General features: G+C 54.6%; 1 protein-coding gene across 2 annotated transcripts; it reads right to left on the bottom strand.

Annotated features, from left to right (window-relative positions):
* MALL (mal, T cell differentiation protein like) lies at positions 1 to 22,949 on the bottom strand. 2 transcript variants are annotated; one of them, XM_079110692.1, is made up of 4 exons: positions 22,696 to 22,949; positions 5,562 to 5,729; positions 3,173 to 3,295; positions 1 to 844 (listed from the first exon to the last, which is right to left on the bottom strand). In XM_079110692.1, exons 1-4 carry the CDS (start codon positions 22,801 to 22,803, stop codon positions 782 to 784), a joined length of 462 nt encoding a protein of 153 aa, XP_078966818.1. In that variant the 5' UTR covers positions 22,804 to 22,949; the 3' UTR covers positions 1 to 781. The 2 variants fall into 2 exon arrangements, with proteins under 2 accessions (XP_078966818.1, XP_078966819.1); XM_079110693.1 differs by lacking the exon at positions 22,696 to 22,949 and adding an exon at positions 6,667 to 6,803.
* Between the last annotated feature and the right edge of the window lie 3,207 nt (positions 22,950 to 26,156).

The raw sequence follows: 26,156 nt of genomic DNA, 5'->3' as shown, positions 1-26,156 counted from the left end.
TCCTTTTTAACTGAACGAAAGACTTTTATTTGCAGGTGGCCACTCAGTAAATATTGAACACTGACCACCCCGGACAGCTGCCAGGCAATATGAGGGATACATGATGGCTTTTCAAGACACCAGGGCAATGAGAAGGTGGCCAGGAAGCGTAGGTGGGGTTTGTGCCTCTGGCTGCTGGAGACATCGCCCACCCCAGGAGTGGAAAAGCAATACAGAACGTCCAGCCCTGGCCTCTGTCAGGACGAGACCCGTTCACAGAATAATTTGTTCATTTCCAAGGGCCACAGCTGCCCTGCCTGGATCAGGAGGGGAGGCAGCCCTGGGGGGGAGGACTGTCACAGGGCACTGCTTTCTTTAGAAAAGCATTTGCTGTGAAGCCAAGCACCTCGGTTCGACCTTCCCGCGTGCATGACGCCAGCTTTTGCTTGGAACCCGGCCCAGAAATGCCAGAGCCTTTCCTGGTGGAGGCTCTGGCTGCAGGGCGCCGGCCCCAGCCAGGTGGGGACCCAGGGCAAGGGCGTCCACGTGTGTTGTCTAGAGGGCTGGCTTCATGGTCAGTTACTTTCCCAGGAAAAAGGAGACAGCTTCCTCAGGTTCCCCAGGGAGTGAAGATGTGCAGACATTTGCTGAAGGTGGTCTCCGGCCAGCCTGGGGGAGACAGTGTGGCCACCCCACCTTCACTTCCGTGGACTTTTTCCCCATCCGGATGGCGGAAGCCGAGACCCACTTCGGGGCCGACGACGTGGCTCTGGAGGAGGCCTGGCGCGGTGGCTCGGCTTGCCTAGTGGTAGTAGATGCTGAAGGCGTGGAGGATGTAGAGCAGGGTGGTGATGAAGGCGAAGAACTGCAGGGGCGGGAGGCGTAGACCTGGGTGCTGGCACCCACCTCCACCCCTGCCAGCCGCGGCCAGCAGGGCCCACCCAGGTCCTGACCTGCCGCAGGGCCCGGCTGGCCTGGGAGCAGCCACCGGCCAGCTAGCTGGTCTTCCTGGGAGGGCTCCACGCTGCGCCTCCCCAGGGCCACGTTCTCTGGCGTCTGCTCTGACCACGCGGCCGCCGTCTCCCCGCGCAGTGGGTCCTCTGCCTGGCCTCGGAGCCGCCTCTCCTCGGGCTGAACTGTCGCCCTGGGCGCTGTCTCCCCCGCCCACCTCCGGCCGGGCCCCTCTGGGCTCTTTGCGGGCCGCGCTCTGCTCTGAATGTCTGGGGCTCCGGCTCCTGAGGGCCCAGTCTGCACTGCTGGCGTGTCCTCATAAGCCCCACAACTCAGCCGCGGGGCGCTCCCTCCGCGCGGCAACCTGCACCAGAATCGAGCCCCTGCAGCCTCCCCCCAGCGCCATGGCCAAGGCCCGGCCAGTCCTTGGACTTCCCTCCTGGCTGGCTCCTGGCACGTCCCCTGTCTCAGCCTCCATCATCCCTCAGGAGGACTGCTCACGGCCTCGATTGGACTTCCTGCTGCTCTGCTCCCCTTTCCTCTCAAGGCAGAGGCCATCACTGGGTCTGCCCAGCCCTGACTTCATCCACTCACTGTCCCCTCAGCTCATTCATCCAACTGTCCCCTAAGTACCTGCTCTATCTCAGGAGTGACCAGGACCATCTCAGTGAACCAGACATCCAAGGGCTCCTGCTTCCCGGAGCAAGAAGCAGAAAACAGGCAGGGCACACGGGCACTGGGGACAGCGTGGGACGGGTGAGGCCCAGGGGCTGTGCAGGGCCCTGGGAGGCAGGCGGGGCAGTCCCAGGCCTCGCCTGGAAGGTGACATCTGAGAAAGGGCCAGCAAGTTGGGGGCAGCTGCCGTGGGGCGCAGGGCTCCCGGCCAAGGTCCCTGTGAGAGTGAGTCTGTGCTCTGGGTGGCAAAGAGCCAGTGTGGCTGGGACAGGTGACCAAGGGCCAGCAGTCGGGGAGCCGTGGAGGGCCTGGGGCCACTCTGGGTTTGCAGTTCAAGGACGTCAAAGTGGCTTGGGAGGTGGTTGCCATGTCTGGGGCCACCTCAAGGTCACAGTGCTTGCTTGGTACCCTGTCCTTACTCTGGGGACAGACCCAGAGGTGGTCTTCCTCCTGGCATGGCCCTGTGAGCCAAGGGGAGCCTCCGGGTTGACCCAGGGCTTGGCCTTTTGCCCTTTGACAGCGTCAGGCGGCACAGACTCTGCCTAGGTATCCAGAGTCCTTCCTTGGAAGTTCCATCAGGGACAAGGAAGGTCAGGTCACCGCTGTGCACTCTGGCCACCTGAGGGCACCATTCCACCCAGGGAGTCCAGGTGCCCGGAGCCTGGGAGGCCCAGGGTCTGGATGCCCAGGGCTCTGCTTTGCCCAAGGTTGATCGGACCCATTTGCCTGGGCTTCGGTCAGCCAGCAATGCCACCCCACAGACTTTGGTCACCGAAACAAAAGGACATGGGGACAACTTAGCCATGCTGAGGACTCTGGCTCCATTTTAGGCAATGGGGGACATGGAGGGGTGTTTAGTGGGAGACAGACTGTTCGATTTGTGCTTTGGGAAAATAAATTCCGCATACAGTGGCAGATGGGAGAGGGAGCAAGACTGAGTAAGATGAACAGAAGCCAGAGAAGGCCTGGAGCTCGGGGACACGTGCTCACATGCATGCGCACACGCATGCATGCACGCACACACATGCACATGCACACACGCACACGCACACATGCATAGGCACACATGCACACACGCATGCACGCACACACATGCACATGCACACACGCACACGCACACATGCATAGGCACACATGCACACACGCATGCACGCACACACACACGCACACACATGCACATGCACACACGCACATGCACATGCACAGGCACACACACACACACACACCCCGCCCCCTCCTGCAACTGGGAGGACTTGGGGTTGTCTGAAACACACCAGGAAGATTGAAATGTCATGCAAAAATGCCCTCCAGCTGGGCGCAGTGGCACACGTCTGTCATCCCAGCAGCTCAGGAGGCTGAGGCAGGAGGATCGCAAGTTCAAAGCCAGCCTCAGCAACTTAGTGAGGCCCTAAGCAACTCAGCAAGATCCTGCCTCAAAATTAAAGTTAAAAAGTGCTGGGAATGTGACTCAGTGGTTAAGCACCCTAATTCAATCCCCGCATCCAAAAGATAAAAGCCCCCTGCTGTGTCCACCCGGCCCTGCCCAGCCAGCCGGCAGCCCACTCACCGAGGCTGCAGTGTTGATAGAGTAGTTTTTCAGGTCGCCTTGCTCAGAGACGATGGTGGCGTGTGCCTGCAGGACAGCAGCGCTCATGTACAGGATGCCCGTGGTCCCGTGGTACAGGCTGTCCTGCAAACGCAGAGCAGAGGCCACCGCACGTCACCGGCGAGCGCTTTCCTTTCTCACGCACAGCGGGGAGGAGAGAGGAAAGGGGTCGAGCCCCCCCCATCTCCTGCTTCTTCTCCGCAGAGTCTCCAATGCGACATTTACGCAGCCGATGAGAGCGGAGCCGTCACAGCAAGACAGACCCGCCAGTGCCTATAACACGCGAGGACTTCCCCTCAGCACCGTCCACCACCCACCCGCAGGCTCTCCTGCGCTTGGCTCTGGTCCCATTTTGAGGAGGTGGCAGCTCAAGGTTAAGGCCAGTGACTGATTGTAAGCCAGGACTGAACCGAGGCCTGGTTAACTCCAAGCTTTTAACCCCGGCATGGTGAGGACCGACTCCGCTGGGCACTGTCCTGACCGCACACGGGTTGTCCCTCAGCTCTCGAGCTAACTTCCAAGAGCTGCTTTCTCAGCCCCGGCGCGCAGATCACAAAAACAGGTCTGGGCCACCGGACTCCAGGCTTCAATTTTTGACCCTTTGTGCTAAACTTCCACAAAAACGTCACAGGGCCATTAGGAAGGGTAATCGGTTCTGGAGGAAAGTCACATTGATGGACTGCATCGTGAAATACTCAATTTGGGAAAGTGGACGAGGAGCTGAGAAAGTATTAGAGCAAGAACAGAGGGTCAGGCTGGCGTTCCCTGGCAGAGGGACCTGCAGACAGGTGCAGCGCGACTGCTGACGTGAGGCTCGCTGCCAGGGACGTCAGCGCCAACTTCCAACGGGAACCCAAAGCAGGGTCCCGTGGAGGACAGTGGCCTCCTTCCCCACCGGGTCACTGGCGGGGACCAGACTGAGTCAGGCTAGATGGAAATGACCCAAGAAACCTATCAACCAAGGCTCTCGGCCCCTTGGGAGGATCCAACTCAAACAAGTCAACTGCAAAAAGACATTCCAGGAACCGCGGGGGAGATCTGAAGGTGACCCGGGGCCTGGACACACGGAGTTGTTCACTGGGGGCAGGAAAGTTGGTGAGAAAGTTTGTGTAGTTTTTGGGAGGCCTCCTGATGTGTGGAGTGGAATGACAGTCAGTCTGAAATTTGCTTTAAAATTCTGCAGGAAAGGGCTGGGGTCGTGGCTCCGTGGTGGAGCGCTTGCCTAGCATGCGTGGGGCCCTGGTTCGATTCTCAGCACCGCATATAAATAAATGAATAAAATAAAGGTCTATCAACATCTAAAATATACTTTGAAAAAATTCTGCAGGGGAAAAAAAAAATACTGAACAAAGCCAGTGTGTGAAATCTTGATAATTCTGGAATCTGGGCTGTGATTATATGAGGGTGCAGAATAGAATCCTCTGCCTTTTGTCGAGCTTTTAAATTGTTCGACACACAGCACTTTCAAATGCTTAACAAGACAGTGTGACAACATAAAGCATCATGACGTTATATTAAATGCAAGCATCTGCTTCTGATGTTGCTTGTTCAGTGTGATTCGAATGAATACATATCTTGCGTAAAATTCACGTGGCACGAAAAGAATGAGCTTATCAGTGATGGTGACAAGCTATTTTTTTCCCCTAGTAGCATGTTCTTCAATGCTGCTACAATGATTTATTTTACCATGAGTCAAATTTAGGAAAAGCACATCAGAACACTGTTTTTGTTTTGTTGATTTGTTTATTAAGAGACAGAGTCTCACTACGCACCCAGGCTGGCCCTGAACCCCTGGGCTCAAGCCCTCCTCCTGAGGAGCTGGACTGTAGGCATGCACGCTGCACCTGGCTTCCGAATATTCTTTTTTCTTTTTTTTTTTTTTTTTTTGGCAGTGTGGGGGACCAGGGGCACTCGACCACTGAGCCATATCCCCAGCCTATTTTGTATTTTATTTAGAGACAGGGTCTCACCGAGTTGCTAGCGCCTCACTGTTGCTGAGGCTGGCTTTGAACTTGTGATCCTCCTGTCTCAGCCTCCAGAGCCTCTGGGATTACAGACAGGTGCCCCCACACCTGGCTCGGAATACTCTTAATTCCAGGGAGGTGCATCTAATGCTAACAGGGAAGGCGGTGGCGGGGAGACAAGGAAAGATCTACTCTTGCAGAGAACTGTTTTCATTTTTGGCTTCATAAATAATATACTCAAATCAAAAGCTTTACCTCCAAAGGGGTCCAGCCCAGGCAGGGCCTCTGACTCCAGCCCTCTGGTTCTCCCTCCCCGCCCAGAAGGGCCCGCTGTCCCCACAGCACCCAGGACACCACCCCTGAGCAGCCAGCCCCCTGCCTCTTACCAGCACTCTCCAGGACTCAAATCTCTTGTAAAATCCAAACAAGTAGGACAACAGGAACATGAGGGAGATGAGAAAGGAGGTCAGCGAGACGTACATCACCCATCCCTGCAGCAGTGGATTGGCTACCTGGGTGGCCGCTACCAGGATCCAGACCCAGCACCCAAATGCCTACAAGAGAAAAGCACAAGCTGAGGGACTCTGTTCACTTGCGTGGGTCACGTGTACCTTCGCAGGGGGTCTCTTCTCCTGTCCCTGGTTCAAAGCTCCGTTGAAGCCGGAAGGACCTAAGAGGGAACAGGGAAGAAAGGGGGTCCTACCAGGTCCTGGTCAAGTTGGATCCTGTTAGAAAATTCAAGGGGTTGACCACAAAGTTGCAAGAGGAGGGACTCCCAGCCAAGTTTGGTTGTATCTCAAGCAGCGTTGGTATGTACAGTTTCTAAACTATCTGAATAACTGGACAAAATTTAAAACAAGATTTATCACATGAAAAAAAAATCCAGATTTTTTTGGATAGTTCTTGAGAAATCCCTGGTTCTGGCCACAGCATACCCATTTCCCAGATTGGAATGTGTTGTGATTATCTCTTTAAAAAGGACCCGAAGCCCTTAGTGGACCACTTCCGCCTTCTCACAAACCCCATGCAGTCCTAGGGCACGTACCCTTTGCTCACCTACATGGTGGCATAGCCCTCTCCCTCTGCAGCGCCTGCCCCTCACTGCATGCCTGCCTGGCCCTGGGGGCACGTGGCTGGAAGCTCTAGGTCATGGCAGCGATGCCCTGGGGTCAGCTCCCAGTTGGGAGAGAGTTCCAGGCCCTCGCCCCTCCACTCTATCCTGTGACTTGCTGTTCCTTTACCCTCCCTGTCCTCCCTGGGCTCAGCTTTGTTTGCTTTCAGGCTGTGCTGGCCCCTGTGTTGGGAGCCAGGACAGGAGCTCAGTGTGCTGGAGGCGTGGAGGAAGGTCCACACCAGACACCAGGCTTTGCTGCCCGTCTGTCTCCTGTTTCCTCAGCTCCTCCCCTTCTGCTGAGGAGGATCTGCTGATCTTCGCTCCTGTGAAATCTGTGCTTTTAAACACCCCATTGGCTGGCGATTTCATGATCTCACCTCTGCCCACTTCTGTCTGTGGCCTTCAGCCCCCATGCATGCACCTGCCCATCAGATGTCTCCATGAGGAAGTCCCTCTGCGGGGCTGACTCTGCACTTGCATGCTCTTGGAAATGTCCATTAAAGTTTGCACCCTGTACCTTGCTTGCCCTACCCCAAGCCTGGACCTGCCCCTCAAACTCATCAAATCTAACAGGTACAAAGTCTGAACTCATTGCCACTCCCAGATTCCGTCAGAACCCACCCTCCTCCACCCCTGCTTAGCATGACTCATCTGGGAGAGAGAATAGTAGGACTTACCATGAAAGTACAGAGGCTTCTGAAGAACGCGGTAATGTTCTGTTTGTTACACTTCACAGTGGGCGCACAAGCACTTATCTTTGATAAAGCATAACATTTTTTTTTGAAAAAGAATAAGCACCTGTTGACTGTGAGGTCACTGGAAATTTGTCATGATGGCAGAGAGGCAGGGAGGGGACTCAAAGATGACTCTTAACTATGTGTTTTGGAGGAATCACATTACTAGATTTTAAAACTTTCTGTAAAGCTGCAATAATCCAAAGGGTTGTGAGTACATGTGATTCACATTTCCCAGGAGATAGCTCATTCCTGGACAGCTCATCCCCTTCCCTGGTTCTCTTTCCTAGTTCACATAAATTTTAGAATCATCTTTTTAGTATCTGTAATGTCTCTCTGATGATATTTTTAATGTTAAATTCATAGATCAGTTTGCAGAGAACTGACATCTTTACTGTGTCTAGTCTTCCAGTCCATGGACATGGTATGTCTCTCCAATTATGAAGATGTTCTTTGACTTCTTTTATGAAACTTCTGTAGATTTCAGCATATAGTTGCTACACATTTTGTTGTATTTATGCCTAATTATTTTACTTGGGGGGGCTATTAAAATTATTCTAGTAGATAGCAATACAATTGATTTTTAGCATTGACATTGCATCCTGCAACTTGCTAAGCTTACTTATTAGTTCCAAGAGGGTTTTTGTTGTTGCAGTTTGTCAGATTTCTTGGATCTTTAATGTGTCTCATTAGATTTTAATGTTAATGATTACCAATGAGATAGAGTGTATTTTTATGTATTTGGTGGACATTTACATTTCCTCTGAAAATTTTTAATTGTTTCTATTGGTCATAATTTTTTTTTTACTCACAGGAACTCTTTCCAGTAGTGTATGTATTGTTTATTATTATACATGTTTCAGATATAGTTTGCTAGCATGTATCTCATATATTTTCTGATGACTTTTGATGAACTAAGTCCTTAATTTCAATGCAATTGAATATGTCAGTCTTTTCCTTTACAGATCATACTCTGCATCAAGTTTAAGAAATTCCTCCCTACTTTGGGTCATGAAGATATTCTTGCAGCTCAAACTTTTCTTCTAGGATCACTTTCTTTCTGCCTGAAGTACCCTTTAGCGGTCTCTTTAGTGGAGGTAAATTGTTAGTCATCAGTTTGATTAGTTGGAAAATAGCCTTAATTTCCCCCTAAAAATGATTTCCTCTCTTATTCCCACCATGCTCTACATTTTTCCATATTATTCTATTGTTTTCTGGCTTCCATTATTGTGGTCAACAGGTCAGCTGTCAGGTAGACTGTTGCTGTTTATAGGTATCTGTCCTTGGTATCTGGCCACTTTTAGGGTCTTCTCTCTGTCTGATGGTGTACAGTTCATGCAACAGTGATACAGTGTGTTGAGATGTGGCTATTGTTTTACTACTCCTGCTTGATATTCATTTTATATTCAATATACAAACATTCCATTACCTTGACTTTGGTAGCTTGATTCTGCAGTTTGTGGCTTCCATTACTTTTCATCCCTCTTCACTTGTCTCTCCCTAGGTTGAGTGAATTCTGATTGAGAGTTCATGTCTGTGGTGTTAACTCAGTTCTGAAGGATACTATTAGAGAAATTCTGGACCAAACAATTCCACTTATTTTGTCTAGCTCACCTGAAAGACACACAACTTTTGGGCTCTGCTTTTCAAAACAAATTCCTGGCTTTCTGAACTAGCAGTTCTTAGCTTACAACTAACCAATGTAGAGATTCAGATATGTCACCCTATCCGTCCCATGCTGTTGTCTGAGGAGGAAAGGCACTTTTGCAATTACAGAGACTTCACAGGCTCTTAAGGAGAGAACTGGAAGAGGAGGTAAGAAGTCTGAATAGAATAAGAAGCTGACCGCAGGCAGAGAGCCCTAGGCAAGGAGAGCACAAAGAGATCTAATAGGGCTGGGAACAGCTCCAGATTCCTGGCCACCTCTTAAAATGCCAGTTCTGTGGGTAAATTCTCCCAGGCCTTAACAATCAATCTCCAAATAGATTTTGGAAGCTGGAGGCTGGGCCTGGGACTGTGTGGCTGGGTGGGGCCGAGGGTGTTGAGGGGTGGGAGCTCTGCTCTTCAGCTCCCCTGAACTGGGCTCTTGAATGTTGGTCCCTGTGAGAGGAGCTGCTGATGCTGGTTCTGCAGGGAGGTGCTAGGCTCAGCTTGAAGACATCTGCCAAGTGTTAGGCAAGAACGCTGGCTCCTCCTATGGCCAACGCCCAAACCCTGAGGGTGATCAGTGGGAATGCCACTCAGGACTTGTAAAACCAGTGGCCACACCAGGATTTGTAGAACTGTAAGCTCACATGAGCCCAGCAGAGAACATCAGTGCCATTCAGGGCTGCCCACTTGGTGCCCAGTGTGGGGTCTGGAGAAGAGTCGTGGAGTGGGGGCTGCTGAGGTGCATCCCTTGAATGAGTCTGGGTGACAACAAGACCACCTCCCTCCGCAGGCACCTCACATTTATCAAAGGCATTCACCGCCTGTGCCACTCAGGCCCTTGTCAGCTCTACTTCCCTCAGGGAGACCACAGAACTGCCACCGGACCCCTGCTGCTGCCGCCCACCAACTCACCTGTGCAGGCTTGGGACAGCCAGGACGTCTCAGTCCCTCTGTCCCTGTCCCTCTCCTGCCATCAGAGGCTACCCTGGCCAGGTTCTGCCTGAGTTTAATCTCACCGGTCTGTGGGGGATGACGGGGTGTGTGTAGAACCTGGAAATGGGAAGGATGCTTGTGGGCCTGTCTCCAATGCAGACTCCACACCCCGAGGACAGGGCCAGGTAGACATTCCCAGGATGTGCCCCAGATTGATCGAGAATCGAGGTCCTGGGTGGAATCTCATGCCTGCAGCACCAGAGAGCCCACCCTGGGCCCTGCCTTCCTGCTCTGGGTCCCAGCTGTTTTGGGGAACCCAGTTCCCACCTTTTACTCTTATATAAGCCAAAGCCCTCCAAGCATTTGGGAATCCACTCAACTTGTGTGGGACTCTTTCGAAATGGCTTTACTGTTGCATAATCAGTGGAATGCAAGGGAATGTTCTTTACTTTTTATTTCCACACCCCTCTACCTTCTAAACTGTGGCGTGGACCAGGGCCAGGGACCGACTCCAGGTGAATTAAACCCAGTGGGGTTTGTTAGCTCATTTCTGCTTCAAGTTCTGTAGGTTGGATTCTTTATAGGTTGAGAACTTTGAATATTTGTTTATATTAAAAAAAAAAAAAAAAAAACTCACATTTAACTTTCCAAATCTTCCCGGTGTCCTCAAGGGCCCTCCCATTTCAATCCTCATTTTGTATTTCCCTAGAGCAGGAGGTATTTTTGGATGGTTGGGGCTGGCCCTCGAAGTGGAGAACTTTCATTACAGTTAGACATTTGTTTCAGGTGTGTTTCAAGTTCAACAGTGACTGGGTGTTTTTCTTATAAAGATCACTTGTGTGTTCACTTGCTGAAGGCTAAGCTGGGGTCTGAGAGGACCTTCGAGGTGGAGGGAGTGCACTCAAAAATTTGATCCCTTACTCAGGGAGAACGTTTCCCTTGTGTTTAGAAATCTGGCTAAAGAATATAAGATTTGGGGTAACGACACCCAGCCTGGGGAGAGGTGGCTGGTTGCAGGACTTGGGTGGGCTGAGTCTGGCCATGTATCACACAGTAAAACCCCACAGGCTCCTGGGGGCAGATCAGAAGTACGCAGCCGGCTCCTGCTGGCCAAGGAGGGGACAATTTGAGCTTCAAATTGAGCTACAGCGGATTGGAGTGTATTGCCTAAGCTGAAATCTGCAGCTTTCACATAATACTTAACGCACTTTCTTTGGTCACTTTTGGAGGACACTTATTGTTTTGAAAGCTGCTTCCTAAAGAAATCAGATGAAAGCGTGGCACAGAGGTAAGGCCTTTCTAGGGGTGGGGCTCAGCGTGGAGCACTTGCCCAGCATGGGTGAGACCCTGGGTTCCCTCCCCAGCACAACAGAGTCCCGAGGACACCTGAGCACTACCTTCAGGGCAGCACTGCTGCTTCCTGGAATTCTCTGGGGACTTCAAGAAAGCCCAGGGTCTGGGTTCTGCCCTGGAGACTGATGGAACTGGTAAGGAGGCCACGTCTCCGTGTGCTCCCCAGAAGGTGCAGCCAGTCCGAAGGCCCCAAGTCCTTCCCTCTGCGTCCACCTCCACCCACTCTGACCTGCTTCCACACACATCCTTCCTTCTTTCTTTGAATCCTAGCTGTGCCTGCAGGACAGGTTACTTGGCAGATCTGTGCCTCTGTGTCCATCAGAAGGCAGAAGGGATCAGAGGGCCCCTCTCTCATCTGGCCCTTGGGAGGATGTGACCAGTCTCTCTCTAGCACATGGTGAGTGTCAGGTAAGGACTGTTGGCTGTGGCAGCGGGAATCATTTGAAATGGCACAGAGGACAGGAGGGAGGTCCCAAGAGAAAGATCCAGAGAAGGGAATGTCCAAGGCTGGTGGTCCTAAGGGGTGGGAAGTTCACTTCTGGGAGGGAGGATGGGAGACTAGTCACTGGATGGAATCTGTCCTGCCAGGGACGCATGTGAACCAACCCGCAGAAGCACGCTGTGGTTTCTCGCCGCCTTGGAGGCTGCAGGGAAGCAAGGAGACCCCACGGTTGGCGGTTAGCTCAGTCGTGTCTACACGGCGGACACCCGGCTGCCCTCCGGGGGCAGAGCCCAGCACGGTGCACTGGGAGTCACGTGTGCAAGGTGCAGGTGCGCATTTGTCTCCGCGCTTTGGTTGGCGGACGCACAGAACATTTCTGGAAAGAGCCCCAGAAGGAGGAAACTGGGCTGGATGATGGAAGCACACCAAAGGATTCTGAGTGGGAAGAGACAAGCTCAGAAGCACCGTGAGGGCGGAGGGATCTGCCTGCCTGGCCGAGTAGCCGCCCGGCCGTGGGTCGGTGTGGGGTCCCTGCGATGGCCAGGCGGTTGCGGTGGAGTAACACACTGAGAGGGTCTGAGACCGACACTAGCAGAGTGTGGTCCCCATGGGAGGGCGAGGTGGATGTAGGACACACAGGCTCAGATCTGCACGGCAGGGACTCCCAGCTATGGCTGGAGGCGCGGCCTCCGGGTGGGGCAGGGAGGCTGGAGAACAGGTGGGGACCCCAGCAGGTTTTTCTGCACAGTGGGAGGAGGTGTCAGCGAGGCAGTCTCGTCCACTCCACGCCTACGTCCCTTCTTGCTGCTCGTCCTGATCTTCACGCAGATCACCCTCTCCTCCCCTCGCTGGCATGCGGCTGACCGCAGGCTGACCCACACAGCCTCGGGAACTCCGCTTTGGGAGGAAAAGGCCAAATCAAGACAGGTGAGGCCCGTGAAGTCAGCAGTACCTGTGAGCGGAGTCACTCGGCTTTGCAAACCTTCCTGAAGGTTCCCTGTGGCCTCGTGGTGTGTCAAGACAGAGAACCACTGCCCCTCGTGGCCAGGCATTCGTGATGCCGGCTGGGCCCAGGGTCCGCAGCTATTGTATACTTGCCCTCCTTTGAAAAATCATGATAAAAGACGCATAATGAAATGCCCCACTTTAACCATTCTGTCCACGTGCAGTTAGAAGCATCCAGCCCACGGTCCAGGCCTGAGCTCTTCCATCTTGCAAAATAGAAGCTCTGTTCCCCTGAATAGGACTCCTGCCCCCTCCCCCAGGGACTCACTCCCTCCCCCTCTGCAGGCTCCCAGGACACTCACTCTACTCTCTGCCTCTGTGACTTTGGCTACTCCAGGCACCTCATAGAAATGGAATCATGCAGGATCTATCCTGTGACTACCTGATTTCACCTAGCATGATGGCGTCAAGATTCATCCATGTTGGAGCATGGGTCAGAATTTCCTTCTTTTTTAAGGCTGAATAATATTCCTTTGTGTGTGTGGATGTGTGTATGTATCACAGATGTTGCCCAACTCACAATGGTGCAACTTATGGATTCTCGTCTCTATAAGGGTGCATTCTGTAGAATTTGCACTTCCAAGTTTGCATTTTGATCTTTTCCTGAGTGAGTGCTATGTGGTATGATATTCTCTCTTGATGCTGGGCAGTGGTCCGAGCTCCCACTCAGTCCCAGATCACAGGGAAGAAAACTGACACTGCAGTGTGTTGGGTGGCCGAGTTGGGATGAGAGGCAGTTAGGTGTAAGTTCTATGTTCCCTCCCTCCCTCCCTCCCTCCTTCCCTTCCTTCCTTCCTTCCCTCCTTCTTTTCTTCCTTCCTTCCTGTACCAGGGATTGAACCCAGGGGTGTTTAACCACTGAGCCACATCCCCAGCCCTTTTTGTTTTTTCTTCTGAGACGGGGTCTTGCTGAGTTGCTTAGGGCCTCGCTAAGTTGCCATCCTCCTGTCTCAGCCTCCTGTCACTGGGATTACAGGCGAGCACCACCACGCCACACCTAGCTCCAGTATGCTATTGAATCGATTGTTTGGAGGCACAGTGGGCTAGTCAGGGCGAGGCCTGTGGTGAGCCCAGAGGCACATGAAGCGCCTGCGCTCCTCCGCTCCTCTGTGCACTCTTGGCTGGTGTGAACGGTGCTGCTTCAGCCAGCATCGCCTGTTCCCAGGCAGCATCTAGAGTATGGCAGCTCCTTACACAGACGCACGACCGCGTTGCCGGCGGAGGGGGTTCCCGGGGGTGGGGGCTTCGCGCTGTCAACGCGCCCGACTCCAGGCACTTCAGTGGCTCCCGCTGAAACCACAGGGCAGGAATCATCCTTTAACTAGACCCGAGGTCGGCTGTAAAAGTAAGGTGAGCAGTGAAGAGGGTTTGCACGGCCATGTTCCTCCCAGGCGCGTCCTTAGGCGAACACATTTTTAACAAAGCTGTAAGTCATGGAGCACGTGTGTCGTCTGCTCTTTACACCTTCCCGTTTTACTGGACAGTTTAACATACAGTTGGTGCTTCTTGGTGGTAGTTCTGCTCTTTGAAGTCCCCGTGGTCGCTGGGTGTGCAGAGACTCAGCTGGGAGGCACGGGCAGGCTCCTGGGGGCCTCTGGTCACAACTGTCTTGCCACCTGATCATCTACGCTCTTGTGCTTCTGGTTAAAGTCACCTTCCCTAACACACGCTGCTGGTCGCTAGCACCGAGCACGTGGCCAAGGGCACTTGTCTCCCGCCTGGACCCAGTCCGTCTTTCTGACATCTCGGCCTTCTTGCTCTTAGGGACACGCGACGGTGCTTTGGCACTACGCTGCGTGCGTCTTCAACAGCAAAAACCCTCACAGGCACAAAGGTGGGAACAACAGAGCACCCCGAGGAAGGAGGACAGGACTGGGCTCGGTGATCCGAGCACGAGGACGAGGCAAGACTGCACAGCCCAGCCAGGTCCCGGCCAGGGGCCAGCGGCCTGCTCAGAGTGCCTGCCGGGCAACCCAGGGTCCCCACGGCTCTGTGCCATCCATGAGTGGCTGTGAAAGGCCCAGTCTTACTGTGGGGGTTACACATACATTCAGCAAGTGTGTGGATTTGAAAATGCAGGCGGCAGGAGTGACGAGGATCCCTGTATTGTCCACGTCCAGGTGACCGTCCAGAGATCAAGCCTTCTCGGCGTGGGGTCCAGTGCAGGCTGAGTTGGTGGCCAGCTTTCCCCTATGACAGGTGAGGCTGCAGCGAGCCACTACTAAGCTCCCCAGCTGGGCTTACTGGTGGCAAACGTGGGCAGGGAGGGGACCTGGAGGGGACTTTCCAACAAGGCTTAGCACAGCCTCCGACTGGGACCTTATGTGACTTAGACCTGCCAGCAAGATGCAAAGGGAAGCCCGCACAGGGACTCCCAGGTAAGGTTACCTGGTGCCTGAGGGGACACAGGGTGCGTGTCCCCTTTCTTGCTCTGGCCACTGCTGTGTGGGGGTGAAGCCTGGGGCCGTGGAATGGGGAGGAGAGAGGGGAAGACTGGGTTTCCCCGGCTGACGAAGGATCGCCCAGGGAGCTCCAGCCTCCCGGACCCCAGTTAGTCTGTTCCCCTTCTGTTAACGCCAGACCTGGCCCAGTCAAAGCACTGCCGAAGACCCCTGGGATGCGAGGCCTGGGCCCATCTGAGGTCACTTCACTGGTGGCCCAGACTCCCAGGCCAGCCTTGGGCCACAGCCCACCTCCCCGCCCTGGTCCAGTGGCCTGCCCAGTAGGAGCTGGGGGCAGCTCCCGGCTCCCAACCTCTGCCTGTGGCCCCCACACTGGGGCTGCCAAACAGTGAGCAAGTCTCATCTGGGGGTCACTATCTATTTAGTGGGGCGTCTCCAAGAAATGAAATAGGGGCTGGGGTTGTGGCTCAGTGGCGGAGCGCTGGCCTAGCACATGTGAGGCACTGGGTTCGAGCCTCAGCACCGCATAAAAATAAATAAAATAAGGGTGTTGTGTCCATCTACAGCTGAAAAAAAATATTAAAGAAAAAACAGAAATGAAACAGACGAGAACGGAAATCGCAGGAGTGTTGAGCATGGGAAGGGAAGTGCCGCTTCCTGTCTTCACGCGCACGCGCACACCTTCCCAGGTTGCCGTGAAAGTGGATTTCTCTCCGTGGATCACAGTTGGCGTGTGGGGCCCTGGTTCCAGCTCGCCTGTCCTAGCCAGGCCTTCCATGCCCCTTACCCTGCCCTGCCTGGCCTGGACAGCTCCTCTCCTTCAGGGTGATGACCCCATGGGCAAGGGCCTGCCCAGCGCAGGCCACCACCGTGGCTGCCGTAGCGGAAGCCCCCACTGGGGACTGGAACTCAGTGCTCCTGCTCCCAGGGGCAAGCTAGAGGCCAGGCGCCTGGCCAGGCACTGCAGCCCCACCCAAGGGCGCCAGTGCTCCTGGGCAGGCCCCACCCTGCAGTCCCCTGTGGGCACACAGAGACCCAGTGCCGTGATGCGGGTCCCGTCCCTCCTCTGCACAGGGGAGGACGCTGTCATTGGACAGCCCCAGAGGCCCCAGGCCAGGACCCCAAGAGGACCCCAGAACAGCCAGCCTTTCATGGAAGTTCCACGCTCCATAATTTGAGCTAGGACACTTTCAAACACTGAGTCACTCTGTCCTGACTCATGGGGAAGAAGTGTCTTTGCTTTAAGGTTAGCAGGAAGTGGCCAGCTCAGGCTGCTCCCGTGGGGGCCATGTCTTATCCCGGCCACTCCAGGAACAATAGCGCCGCTGGCCAGATCTCTGTCGGCAATTGCTCTTCTGAGGACAGGTCACATGAGCGCCTCGAGTGCTCCCGGCCGCTGGCAGAGTGCCGTGCCAGGGGCTCCGGGGCCTTCCCTGAGCCAGCCGGGCTTCCGCCCTCCTCCAGACGGCTTCCTGCCCAGGCCGCACCCTCCATTCAGACACCGCTGACCCCGAGTTTCATTAACCAAACAGCCCAGATTTATGGTGTAACATAAAACGGAATAATAAAAACATTCTTCGCTAACCAAAGTCTGAAGGGCTTTTCATTACTGACTCTTGAAAAAAAGAAAGCATTTTGGGGAATTTTTTAAAAACTGTTTTCCTCACTTGTAGACTTTAGAAAAGTTAGAAAGTAGCGGGAGACAAAGAGGCAGGGCTGATGGACCATCCCGGGGCCTCATGGACGGGCCTGCCCACCTCCCCAGGCCTCCTTCACATCGATCAACTGCACGTCCCTTCACATGTCCCCCGAAGTCCCAGATGAGCCCTGGACTCCTTCCTTCGTCCCCCAGGAGCTCACAGACATTGTGACCCTGACCATGTTCTGCTCTTCCTTAGGGACCAGCTCCCCAAGTCCCAGCTAATGACCTGCTTGGCTTCCCCAGCCCAAGCTCCACCCACCTACCACCAGCCTGGAGGACAGACCAGTGTCACCTTGTCCAGAAGCCACTCTGATCAGCAGCCCAGCAGACCCCTCGTGACGGTCCTTAGGGTCTCCCTCCACTTTCGTGGCCTTTTGCTGCCTCCTGCCTGGACCCTGGGTTCCCAGAGGCAGGGTCCTGAGTTCCTGCGCCCTGAGGTCCTCAGGACCCCAGCATCCAGCCGAGAGCCCGGCAGAGGGCAGGACCAACTCCATGAACAGCTCGAGAAAGGAGGTGGAGGGCAGGTGCGGACCCCTCGCCAGCTGGGCACAGCTTCGCCTTCCCAAGTCAACTCCCGTGTAGGTGGCACCATGATACCTCTGACACCACTGTGGCCCAGCCATGGTCTGACGCTTCAGCTGGGAGCGTGGCCAGTGGGGACATCCCCACCCACTTCCTGCTCCACACCTCCCAGGAGAGGCACCTTCCCTCGGCGAGCACGTGGGGTTCCCCGCGGAGGATTTTCCTACCCACCCCCGGGCCCCTCATCATCCTGGGATACCACCTTGCCACAAAAATGTACTGTGGGAGGGCCACGCGCAAATAGGTGCACCCCTCGAAGCTGCAGCACCACGGGCAGAGAGCACCCAGATGAAGAGGGTGAATGAGGAGGAGGCCGAAAAGCAAGGCTCAGAGAACCAGCCAAGGCGAGGCCCGAGGTGGGTCAGAGGCACTAGAGCCCAGACCCTTGGTCTCTCCTGGCTCCCAGGTCTGCCCCTCCCTGGGGGAAATTCTCCAGGGGAAAAGCCCCCGGGATTGTCGGAAGGAAGCAGCACATGCCCGGTGAGCACTGCTTATGGTTGAGACTCCTCATCCGGGAGCCCCTGGGGCCCAGCAGGTCAGAATGCAGCCCCTCTACGAGGTCACCCCGTTATTTCCTGCAAGCATGCTATTTACGAGCCATGGTCCTGCTGGGCGGACCTTCCTGCAGTCTCGCTGGGCCAAGAGGCTGCTGGTTTGGGGTCACTTGCTTGGGTTTGGTGACAGTCAGGGAGGCACAGTCCTGGAAGTTCAGAGCTGGGCAGGAGGGGATGGAGGTGGGTGCGGGACGCATGGCCCCGCTGCCCCCTCCTCTGTGGGCAGCTCCCTGCAGCTGGGGCCTTGCCAGGTCCTGGCGACGAGATGGGAGGGAGCCTGGCTGCGGGGCGCCTCCCCCGCCTTTTCCAGCTATGTCACTGTCCCTGGCAGCAGCAGAAGCAGCCCCACCTGGGAGGCCCTGCATGCCTTCCCTGGGCGCCCACTGCCTCAGGATGCCCCTCCTCGGTTTCCTTCAGTGGCTTAAGCACCAGCCACTGTGTCCCTTTTGTCCCCCTGATTCCGGGGTGGACAGTGGCCCCCTCGTGGTGGTTGAGCCTTTGGGGGCTCTCAGCCACTCCCTGCGTTGAATCCCGTCTGCGTGAGGCGCCTTTCTGGGTTTCGGTCCCGGCTGCCCCCATCACAGCGCCAGCCTTGGGTCTGCTTGGCTCCCCACCAGCTCTCCCCGCGGGCACTAAACTCCACCAGGCAGGGCCACGTCCTGCTGCTCAGGAGCCCAGGGCTGGAGAGAGCAGGTGCCGCCTCCTCCCCGTGCCCCAGGCGTCCTCCTTCACTCTGGTCCCAGTCTGGACAAGCGAGCGCCCAGCCCTGTGGAGAACGTCAAGCCCTCCCTTTTCAGGGGTGTCCTGACCAGCACCCTGGCCCCGGAGCCTCTGGGCTGCATGGCTGCACCCCTCCTCCAGCCCTGCCCTGTCTCGGGGGCTCTCAGCCCCTCAGCTGCTCCAGTCCTTAAAGATGGAGCCCACGCCCCCCTTGCCCTGCTCCTGGCTTCTTGCCCTTGGGTCCCCCTTGGGGCGGGGCTGGCACCTGAGTGGCAGCTGCATCTCAGTGGACGCTTGCTGACTTACACGTGCTGTTTGCTCACAGGACACCCACTTTTCCTACGAGGTCATAGTGACCACAAATAGACCACCAGTTTGGTGGCAGGGACCTCCATTTCTGGGGCGCTCGCTGGGGGTGCTGACACTTCCTGCAAACCGCCCGCTGTCTTAGGAGATCACTGTTTCTCTTTAATGTCACTCCTGCCATTGTTGAAACTGAGGCTCCGGAGCGTTGAGACCTGCCGGGCGTCCCGCAGCGTGGAGAAGCAGAGCCCGGCCTGAGACCCCATTTCACTGACCCCGAGTGCACTGGGCTCTCTCAGAGTAGAGGCTGGGCCTGGTGCAGGGAGCCAGGGTGGCCCAGGGAGCTCTGGGGGGCTTACACGCCCCACCCCACCTCCTCCAGGGGCCCTGCTCCGTCCCAGCCCCATGCTTGTCTGGGCTCCATCTGTCCCTTCCCTCCGCCCTGTTGGTCACCTGCTTCCAGGGGCATCCTTGGGCACTGTTCTGACGGGACTCGGGTACCCTGGCACAGGTCACTGGCTCCCGCATCTTGCGGAGCGGGACAGTCCGGGAAGAGGCGAGTGGTGGGGTGGGGACCGCAGGGGAGCAGAGGCAGCAAAGGCCAAGGGTCAGGGGCCGACCTCAGCACTCCGAGGACTCGGAGGCCTGACGGTGCCAAGGGCCGCGGGACAGGACCCTCCTTTCAGAAAATCCAACTTCTAAGGCAGGGGACGGGACCTGCCTGAGGTGGGCCCTCGTCTCCCTCAGTCCTTGCAGAGCTGGCCTGAGGGGTGCACCCAGGAGGGCCCGGAGCCAGGCTTCAGTAATTGTCAAACAGCTCTTACGTACAGAGTAGAGATAGCAGGAGGTTGGAATCAAGGAGAAACTGGGGATGTAGGTAAGAAAAGCATGAACTTTCCATGCTGGGAATTTGAGGGATTTGGGTAAGACATAAGGATGAACTTCCCAAGCTGGAGGAGCCTGGGAAGAACTTCTCTGACTGACGTGTGGGTGAGTGGCGAAGCTGGAAGGGGAAGATCCAACATCAAACAGTGTTCGAGCGTCTCTCCTCTGAACTAGCCGAGTCTCTGGACACCTTCTTAGCTGATTCTTTTTAATTAGCCACAAATCTCATTACGTCGACTAGTGTCGGGGTTAAAAGTGGTAAGATTTCATTGGACTCTTACTCATAAAGCATCGCTGGTGAGTGACGGCCACCTGTGGGTGCTCTCAGCCTTTGAAGAGCTCGGGAGTCAGTTCATAGCACGCAAGTCACTGCCTGGTGGCCCGGCCACTGCAGACAGCTGGCTCTGAGGAGCAAGGCCAGCTGGGTGTCACGCAGCATGGTCAGCACATGCCAGCAGCCCCAGGGCCCCCACCCTCCCCGGGGGAGCGAGGGAAACATGGATGTCCACTCTCATCTTAAAGTTCATCCAGCCAAAGCTTCCTTGACCTCAGAGATTATGTTTTCAAATTAATAATTTCAAATAAGAAATCCAAATTCAATAGCATTGGATAAAACCCAATGTTAATGGGAAATATTCTTATGCCTGGCTGGTGGGAATGTAAAACACAGCCACCCTGGAAAATAGTTGTCAGTTTCTTAATAAAAGCCCAGCAGAGCTGGTCACAGTAGTGCATGCTGTAATCCCAGAGGCTTAGGAGGCTGAAGCAGGAGGATCACAAGTTTGAGGTCAGCCTTAACAACTTAACAAGATCCTATCTCAAAATTGAAAAAAAAAAAAAAAAAATTTAAAAGATGGGACTGAAGTTCAGTGGTAAAGCACCCCGAGTACCACACCAACAGGACTAAAGACCTGTCAGGCACTTACCACTCCGCACAGCAGGCACATCTGCGCATCCCCCCAGACAGACGGAAATTATATCCATGCAGAAGCCTGGGCATGAGCGTTTTCAAGAGCTTTGCTGTTTCTCAGTAGGTGGCTGCTTAAACAGACTTGGCAAGTCCCCAACACGGGATAGGAAGGAGAGCAGAAGGGGACACACTAGGCCTGGGTGGACATCAGGGACTGCAGAGTGAAGAAGCCAGCCTTAAAGGTCCCGCCCTGTGAGGTCCCATTTATTTCTACAACTTTTTAAAAATAACAAAATAATACTGATAGAGTGGTAGTTTCCAAGGGTTCATCCAGGGCACGGGGAGGCAGGGCGGGCTGGAGGGGCTGTCCTTGGCTTGACTGTCGTCTGGATTATGTGAATCTATGCATGTGAGAAAATAACACAGAGGTAGGTCCGCCCTAGCAGCGCCAGCTTCCTGGTTTTGACAGGGTATTCTAATGAGGAAAGACGTCACCGCAGGGGGACTGCGGGAAGGGTACAGGAGACCTCCCCGCGCCATCTTGCCAACTTCCTAGGAGTTTATATTGCAGTATAAGAAGTTTTTAAAATGTGAGTTTTAATGTCAAAGACTTGAAAACGACGCCGCTTAGACAAAGATCAGGAGGAGCAGGCTGCAGGGGACAGCGGTGGCGACTGGCCAGCCCTTGCAGTCTGGGCCATCCTAGCCGGTCATCCTCAAGGACCACCAAGGACCAGAGGCTGCCCACAACCTGGTGGACGGAGCAGGCAAGAGCAGAGCAAGGCCATCGACGTACAACAGGAGCCCAGGCAGGTGCGGGACGCATGGCCACCCTCACCAAAGGATGGGGCCCGCGTTCTGATTCTGAGGGCCGTTCCTGGGGCGGCTCGACGAGGGAGCCCCGTGAACGGCGCCAGCGGCTCTGCGCGCCCATGGCAGCTTTACAACACATCAAAAGCTATTTCTAAATAAAAGCAAATGGAGCGCCGTGAGCCCAGAGCCCACCACGGCATGTGCCTCAGGAGCCGGTGGGGGGCACCAGCTGGCCCCCGGGTGCTTCCCTGACTCCAGAAGCCCCATCCCTCCAGCCGCCTTGGTCTCTCCTGGTCTCTAGACCAGCCCTCTGCCGCCTCCCAGTCTGAAAATCCAGCCTCTCCTCTGAGGTCCAATTCCCAGGGACAGCCCTGGACCCACCTGACCTGGTGAGGGTGGACCCAGTCTGGCTGCAGAGAGGAGAGGCCCCCAGTCTCTGCGGGGAGGCAGCGGCCCTGCCGCCAGTGGCCTCAGTGATAGATTGCCAAAGGGCAGGCGCTCAATAAAAAGTGGTAAAGCCACCCCAATCCTGGCAGCCCGTGTCCCAAGGTGAGGGACACACCCAGGTCCTGGCCACCGAACTCCCAGCTCATGCCCCGGGGGTGGCGGGCTTGGCAGAAACCTGCTTCTTGGGTGGGGTTTCAGCGGAGTCACCACTGTGCTGGACCTGCCCAGCCTGGCTTCCCTTCCTCCGGGACTGGATGGCTGCCCTTTAACCAGTTTGCCTAAAGTGCCCTCAGTCCGCCCAACCTTCCCGGTAGTTGCAGAGGGCAGAAGGCTGGCCAAGTCCAGTGTCTGTCGGTGGATCCACTTTCTATCTTTTCTCTATGTTAATGTCACCCACAAATCAGAGGGTTCAGCAGATGGTTAAAAGGACACGGCCCTTGACCCTGGACTGTTCACCAGCTGGAGCTCACACACCTCAGTGATTAGTGGGGACAGCGACCACCTCGGGGCATGAGGCTCTGTCCAAGCTGCAGACCTGAGCACTGCAGATCTGGGTACCAGTGCGGCTGCCAGAGGGGCCAGGGCTGTCACCGTCCGATCCCGAGTGTGCCTGGGCATCTGGGGGAAGGTTTTATGGGGTTTGGACTAAGCTACCCCCTGCGGAGAGCCGTAAATCGGGTTCAAAGTCAGCTGAAGCTCTCAGCGCAGACCGGCTTCAGGAAGGCTCCGGGGTTGGAGAAAAGCAGCCGCACCTGGAAGTCGACCGCACAGGGACCTGGGGATCCCGCCTAGGCCGGGGCCCGGCCTGTCCCTGCGGTGCGGGTTCCCGGTGGCGGGAGGACACCCGTCCAGACCGCCGAAGCGCAGAGGGGCACCGCGCTGCGGGCGACCGCGGCGCGTCCCCGGGCGGCCCCGGTCCCCAGGGCGGCGGCGGCCTCCTCGCGTCCCGCGGGTGGCCGGGGCGCACTCACCAGCTCGGGCAGGAAGAAGGCGAAGGGGATGGTGAGGAACAGCGCGGCCCCCGCGGGCACCTCGGGCGGCGCGTAGCTGGTGGCGGGCGGCGGGTCCCTCGCGGCCATGCTGTCCGCGCTGCTGGCGCCCCTGCTGCGCGGCGCTGCTCCAGCCGCAGCCTTCAAATATCACCTCCTGCCGACACACCCATCGGACGGACGTGGCCGCCCGGAGAGAGCAAAACCGCTCCCGCCGAGCAGGTCCTTCCACTCGCGCCGCCAGCAGCCCCGGGTGCGGGCGACAGCCACTCCCCGCCCCATCCTGAGCCCAGGGGGGAGACCGAGGCCCTCCTGCCCCAACGAAGACCGTTTACTGGGGACCCAGGCTGAGCCCGACCGCCGCCCAGGTGCCGGCTCCATCAGTTCTCCCTTCTGCTTCCCAAAATAACTGCTCTCCTGACCTCTAACCTCACAGATCGGTTTTGCCTGTTTTTGAAAGGATTTGTTTGTGATTGACTGCTTCCACTTAACATTACGTGTGGGACCCATCCATGCCATTGCTTGTCACCGTGGTTAATTCAGTGCTGTATACTATTTCATTCTATGAACAGACTACACTTTATTCTATTGTTTATGGACCTTGGGTTCTTTTGATTTTGGGTTATTAATAACACTGCTATGAACATTTTAGAATATGTCTTTATTATTATTATTATTTATTTTTTTGCGGTGCTGGGGATTGAACCCAGGGCCTTGTGCTTGCGAGGCAAGCACTCTACCAACTGAGCTACATCCCCAGCCCTAGAATATGTCTTTAGATGCATCTGTGTATGCGTTTCTGTTGGAATATGGTAAGGGTGGATTACAGGTCACGCAGTACATGTTTTTAGCAGATAATGTCAAACTCTTTTCCAAAGTGACTGACCATTTCTATTCCCACTAACAATACATACAAATTACAGTTCCTTATAATTGGTGTCTGCACTTGGTGTTTGCCTGGTATATGTTTTTTATTCTTTTACTTTTAACTTACCTCTATCACTATATTTATGATGGTTGTGTGTGTGTGTCTGATAATTTCTGAAATTTCCTGCCTTTAATTGCTGTCTTTAGGTCATTTACATTTAATATAATCACTGATATTTTTGGATTTACATGTACCTTTGTTTATCTCTGTGTGTTTGCTCTGTATTTCATTCCTGTTTCCTCCTTCCTGAATTCTTGTAGATTTTTTGAATATTTTAATTATCTCATTTTAATCCACCTACTGAGTTCGAAACTATGTCTGTAGCATGTGTTCAGAGTCTGCTGTGGGAGGGGCGATGCGCACAGTTAACCTTCGTTTATTCAGAATTGCCATTTGCCACTCAGATGGACTCGAGAGACCCCATCACTGTGCTGGTCTCTGTACCCTTGTCGTTCAGTGTAGCTATTGTCAAATTAGGTACATGAAACCCAAACCTCATCAGGCAAAGCTATGACTCTTACTCTTGACCACTGTACATATTTTAAAGAGTGTAAGAGAAAAATAATCTATCTTATTTGTCCAGATGTTTACCATTTATATTGCTTCCTTTTGGTGCAATTTCCTTCTGCTTAAAGAACTTCCCTTAGTATTTCTTTTAGGGTAAGTTTGCCGGCGATGAGTTCCTTAGTCTTTCTTCATCTGAGAATGTCTTTGGGTCACCTCCATCCCTGAAGGACATTTTTATGGGATAGAGAATTCTGGGGTGACAGGCTTATATATTTTTTCTTTGGCCACTTTAAATGCCATCCAGCTCCATGGTCTCCCATAAGAAATCTGCGGTTGTTCAAGCTGTTGCTCCGCATGTCTTAGGCATTGGTTTTCTCTGGCTACTTCCAATGTCTTCACTTGGTTTTTAGTTTCAGGAGTTTGATTTTAGTGCCCAGCTTTATCTTGTTTTGTGTTCAGACCTTTTAAAGTCTTTAACTTGATGGCTTTTACCAAATTTGGGATGTTTTTAGTCATTATTTTTTTTTTTTTTTTTTTTGAGCGGGGCATGGTGTTCTGAGACTTGGGGGGCTGACAGAAGACCAAGCTCGAGGCCAGCCTGGGCGATTCAGTGGGACCCTGCCTCAGAAGAAAAGGAAAGGGCTGGGGATGTAACTCAGGGGGGAAGCACCTCTGGGTTCAAGTCTCAGTACCACAAAGAAGAAAAAAAAAATGTTTTTTTCCCCTGCATTATACTTTCTTCCCTCCTTCTAAGACTCTGGTGAATGTTAGACCTCTTGGTTTCGTATAAGTTCCTGAGGACCTGTGAATTTATTTTTTCAACCTATTAATCTATTTCCTTTCTGTTGTTAATACTGGACGACTTCTATTGACCTGTGTTTAATTCCTGACTCCTCTGTCAACTCCATTCTGTACTGAGTCCATCAGTGCATTGAGCCTGTTATTAAATTTTGTCATTTGGTTATCATTTGTGTTTTTTCCCCGATTTCAGCTTGGTGGTTTGTTTGTCTCTCTGTTGAGATGACCTGCCTCCCCCTTCGCTGTGGAAGGGTTTGCCCTCACTTCTCAGAGCGCAGTTAGAAGAGCTGCTTTAGTGTCAGTTCCGACCATCGTGTCGCCTTGGAGTTGTTCTCTCTTGTCTCTTGATTTCCCTTTCCCCTTTTCCTTTACAGATGCTGAGATTTTCTCGGGTCCTCAGAGAGCAAGTGGTTTGGGTTGTATCCTGGACGGTATGGATGCTGCGCCGCGGGATCTGAGTGTGGATCCTACCTGGAATGTCGTTCCAGTAGGCAGTCAGCCTGGCGGGGCTGCGCTTCCTCTCTGCCTGGTTCTTAAGTCCCTGGTGCCATTCTGATCTCTGTCCAGGGCCCTTCCGCGCACTTGGTGGCAGGCAGAGGGGACGGCCTTCTCCACTTGGTCACAGGTGAAGGGCACCAGCTCATCATGATTCTCTGCAGGCGCTCAGGTCACTGCATTCGCTCGCCTGCTGTTGCTCTCCCCTCCCCCACGCCCTTCCCTGGGACGCAGGCTTCAGGGCCACCATGGCCTCATTCTCTTGGAGTGCCGTGGCCGCAGCACCAGCTTGAGCTCCTGGCATGCAGAGGGCTCAGTAAGTGCCCCTGACTGAACCCACCCCTCGGGCACGAGGACTCTGGAGGACAGCTGTTCTCTCCCGTCTCTGAGTCCTTCCTGAATTCTCTCTGCACCAACACATTGCTCTGCATATTCTACAGAAATCATTCACTGGCCACCTGACATGGGGTCAGGCTGCAGGAGAGCCAGAGGTGGCTGGGAGGAAGAAAAGACAGTCGCGTCCATGGATCCTTTCAATAGAGGTGCTGGGAGACCCGGGGAAGGGAATTTGTCACTCAGGTAAGTGACACGTGCAGAGCAATGCTGGCTTCAGGTGCGCCTTCACCCCGTGACCCAGACCTTGCTCCCAAGGTGGGTGAGGTCACGAGAGGAGCGCATGGATGTTGGGCTGGGAACACCAGATGGCCACCCTGGC

The sequence above is a fragment of the Sciurus vulgaris genome (assembly GCF_902686455.1).
Source record: "Sciurus vulgaris genome assembly, chromosome: 14".
Taxonomy (NCBI): Eukaryota; Metazoa; Chordata; class Mammalia; order Rodentia; family Sciuridae; genus Sciurus; species Sciurus vulgaris.
Note: the sequence above shows the minus strand (reverse complement) of the source record. Positions and strands in the feature narration are given on the sequence as shown.

Coding starts and splice junctions, on each gene's coding strand:
- MALL (XM_079110692.1), bottom strand. CDS start 22,803: ATGGCCGCGAGGGACCCGCCGCCCGCCACCAGCTACGCGCCGCCCGAG. Junction 5,730..22,695: donor CCTTCTTCCTGCCCGAGCTG/GTGAGTGCGCCC, acceptor TTTCTCTTGTAG/GCATTTGGGTGCTGGGTCTG. Junction 3,296..5,561: donor TTGAGTCCTGGAGAGTGCTG/GTAAGAGGCAGG, acceptor CTGCGTTTGCAG/GACAGCCTGTACCACGGGAC.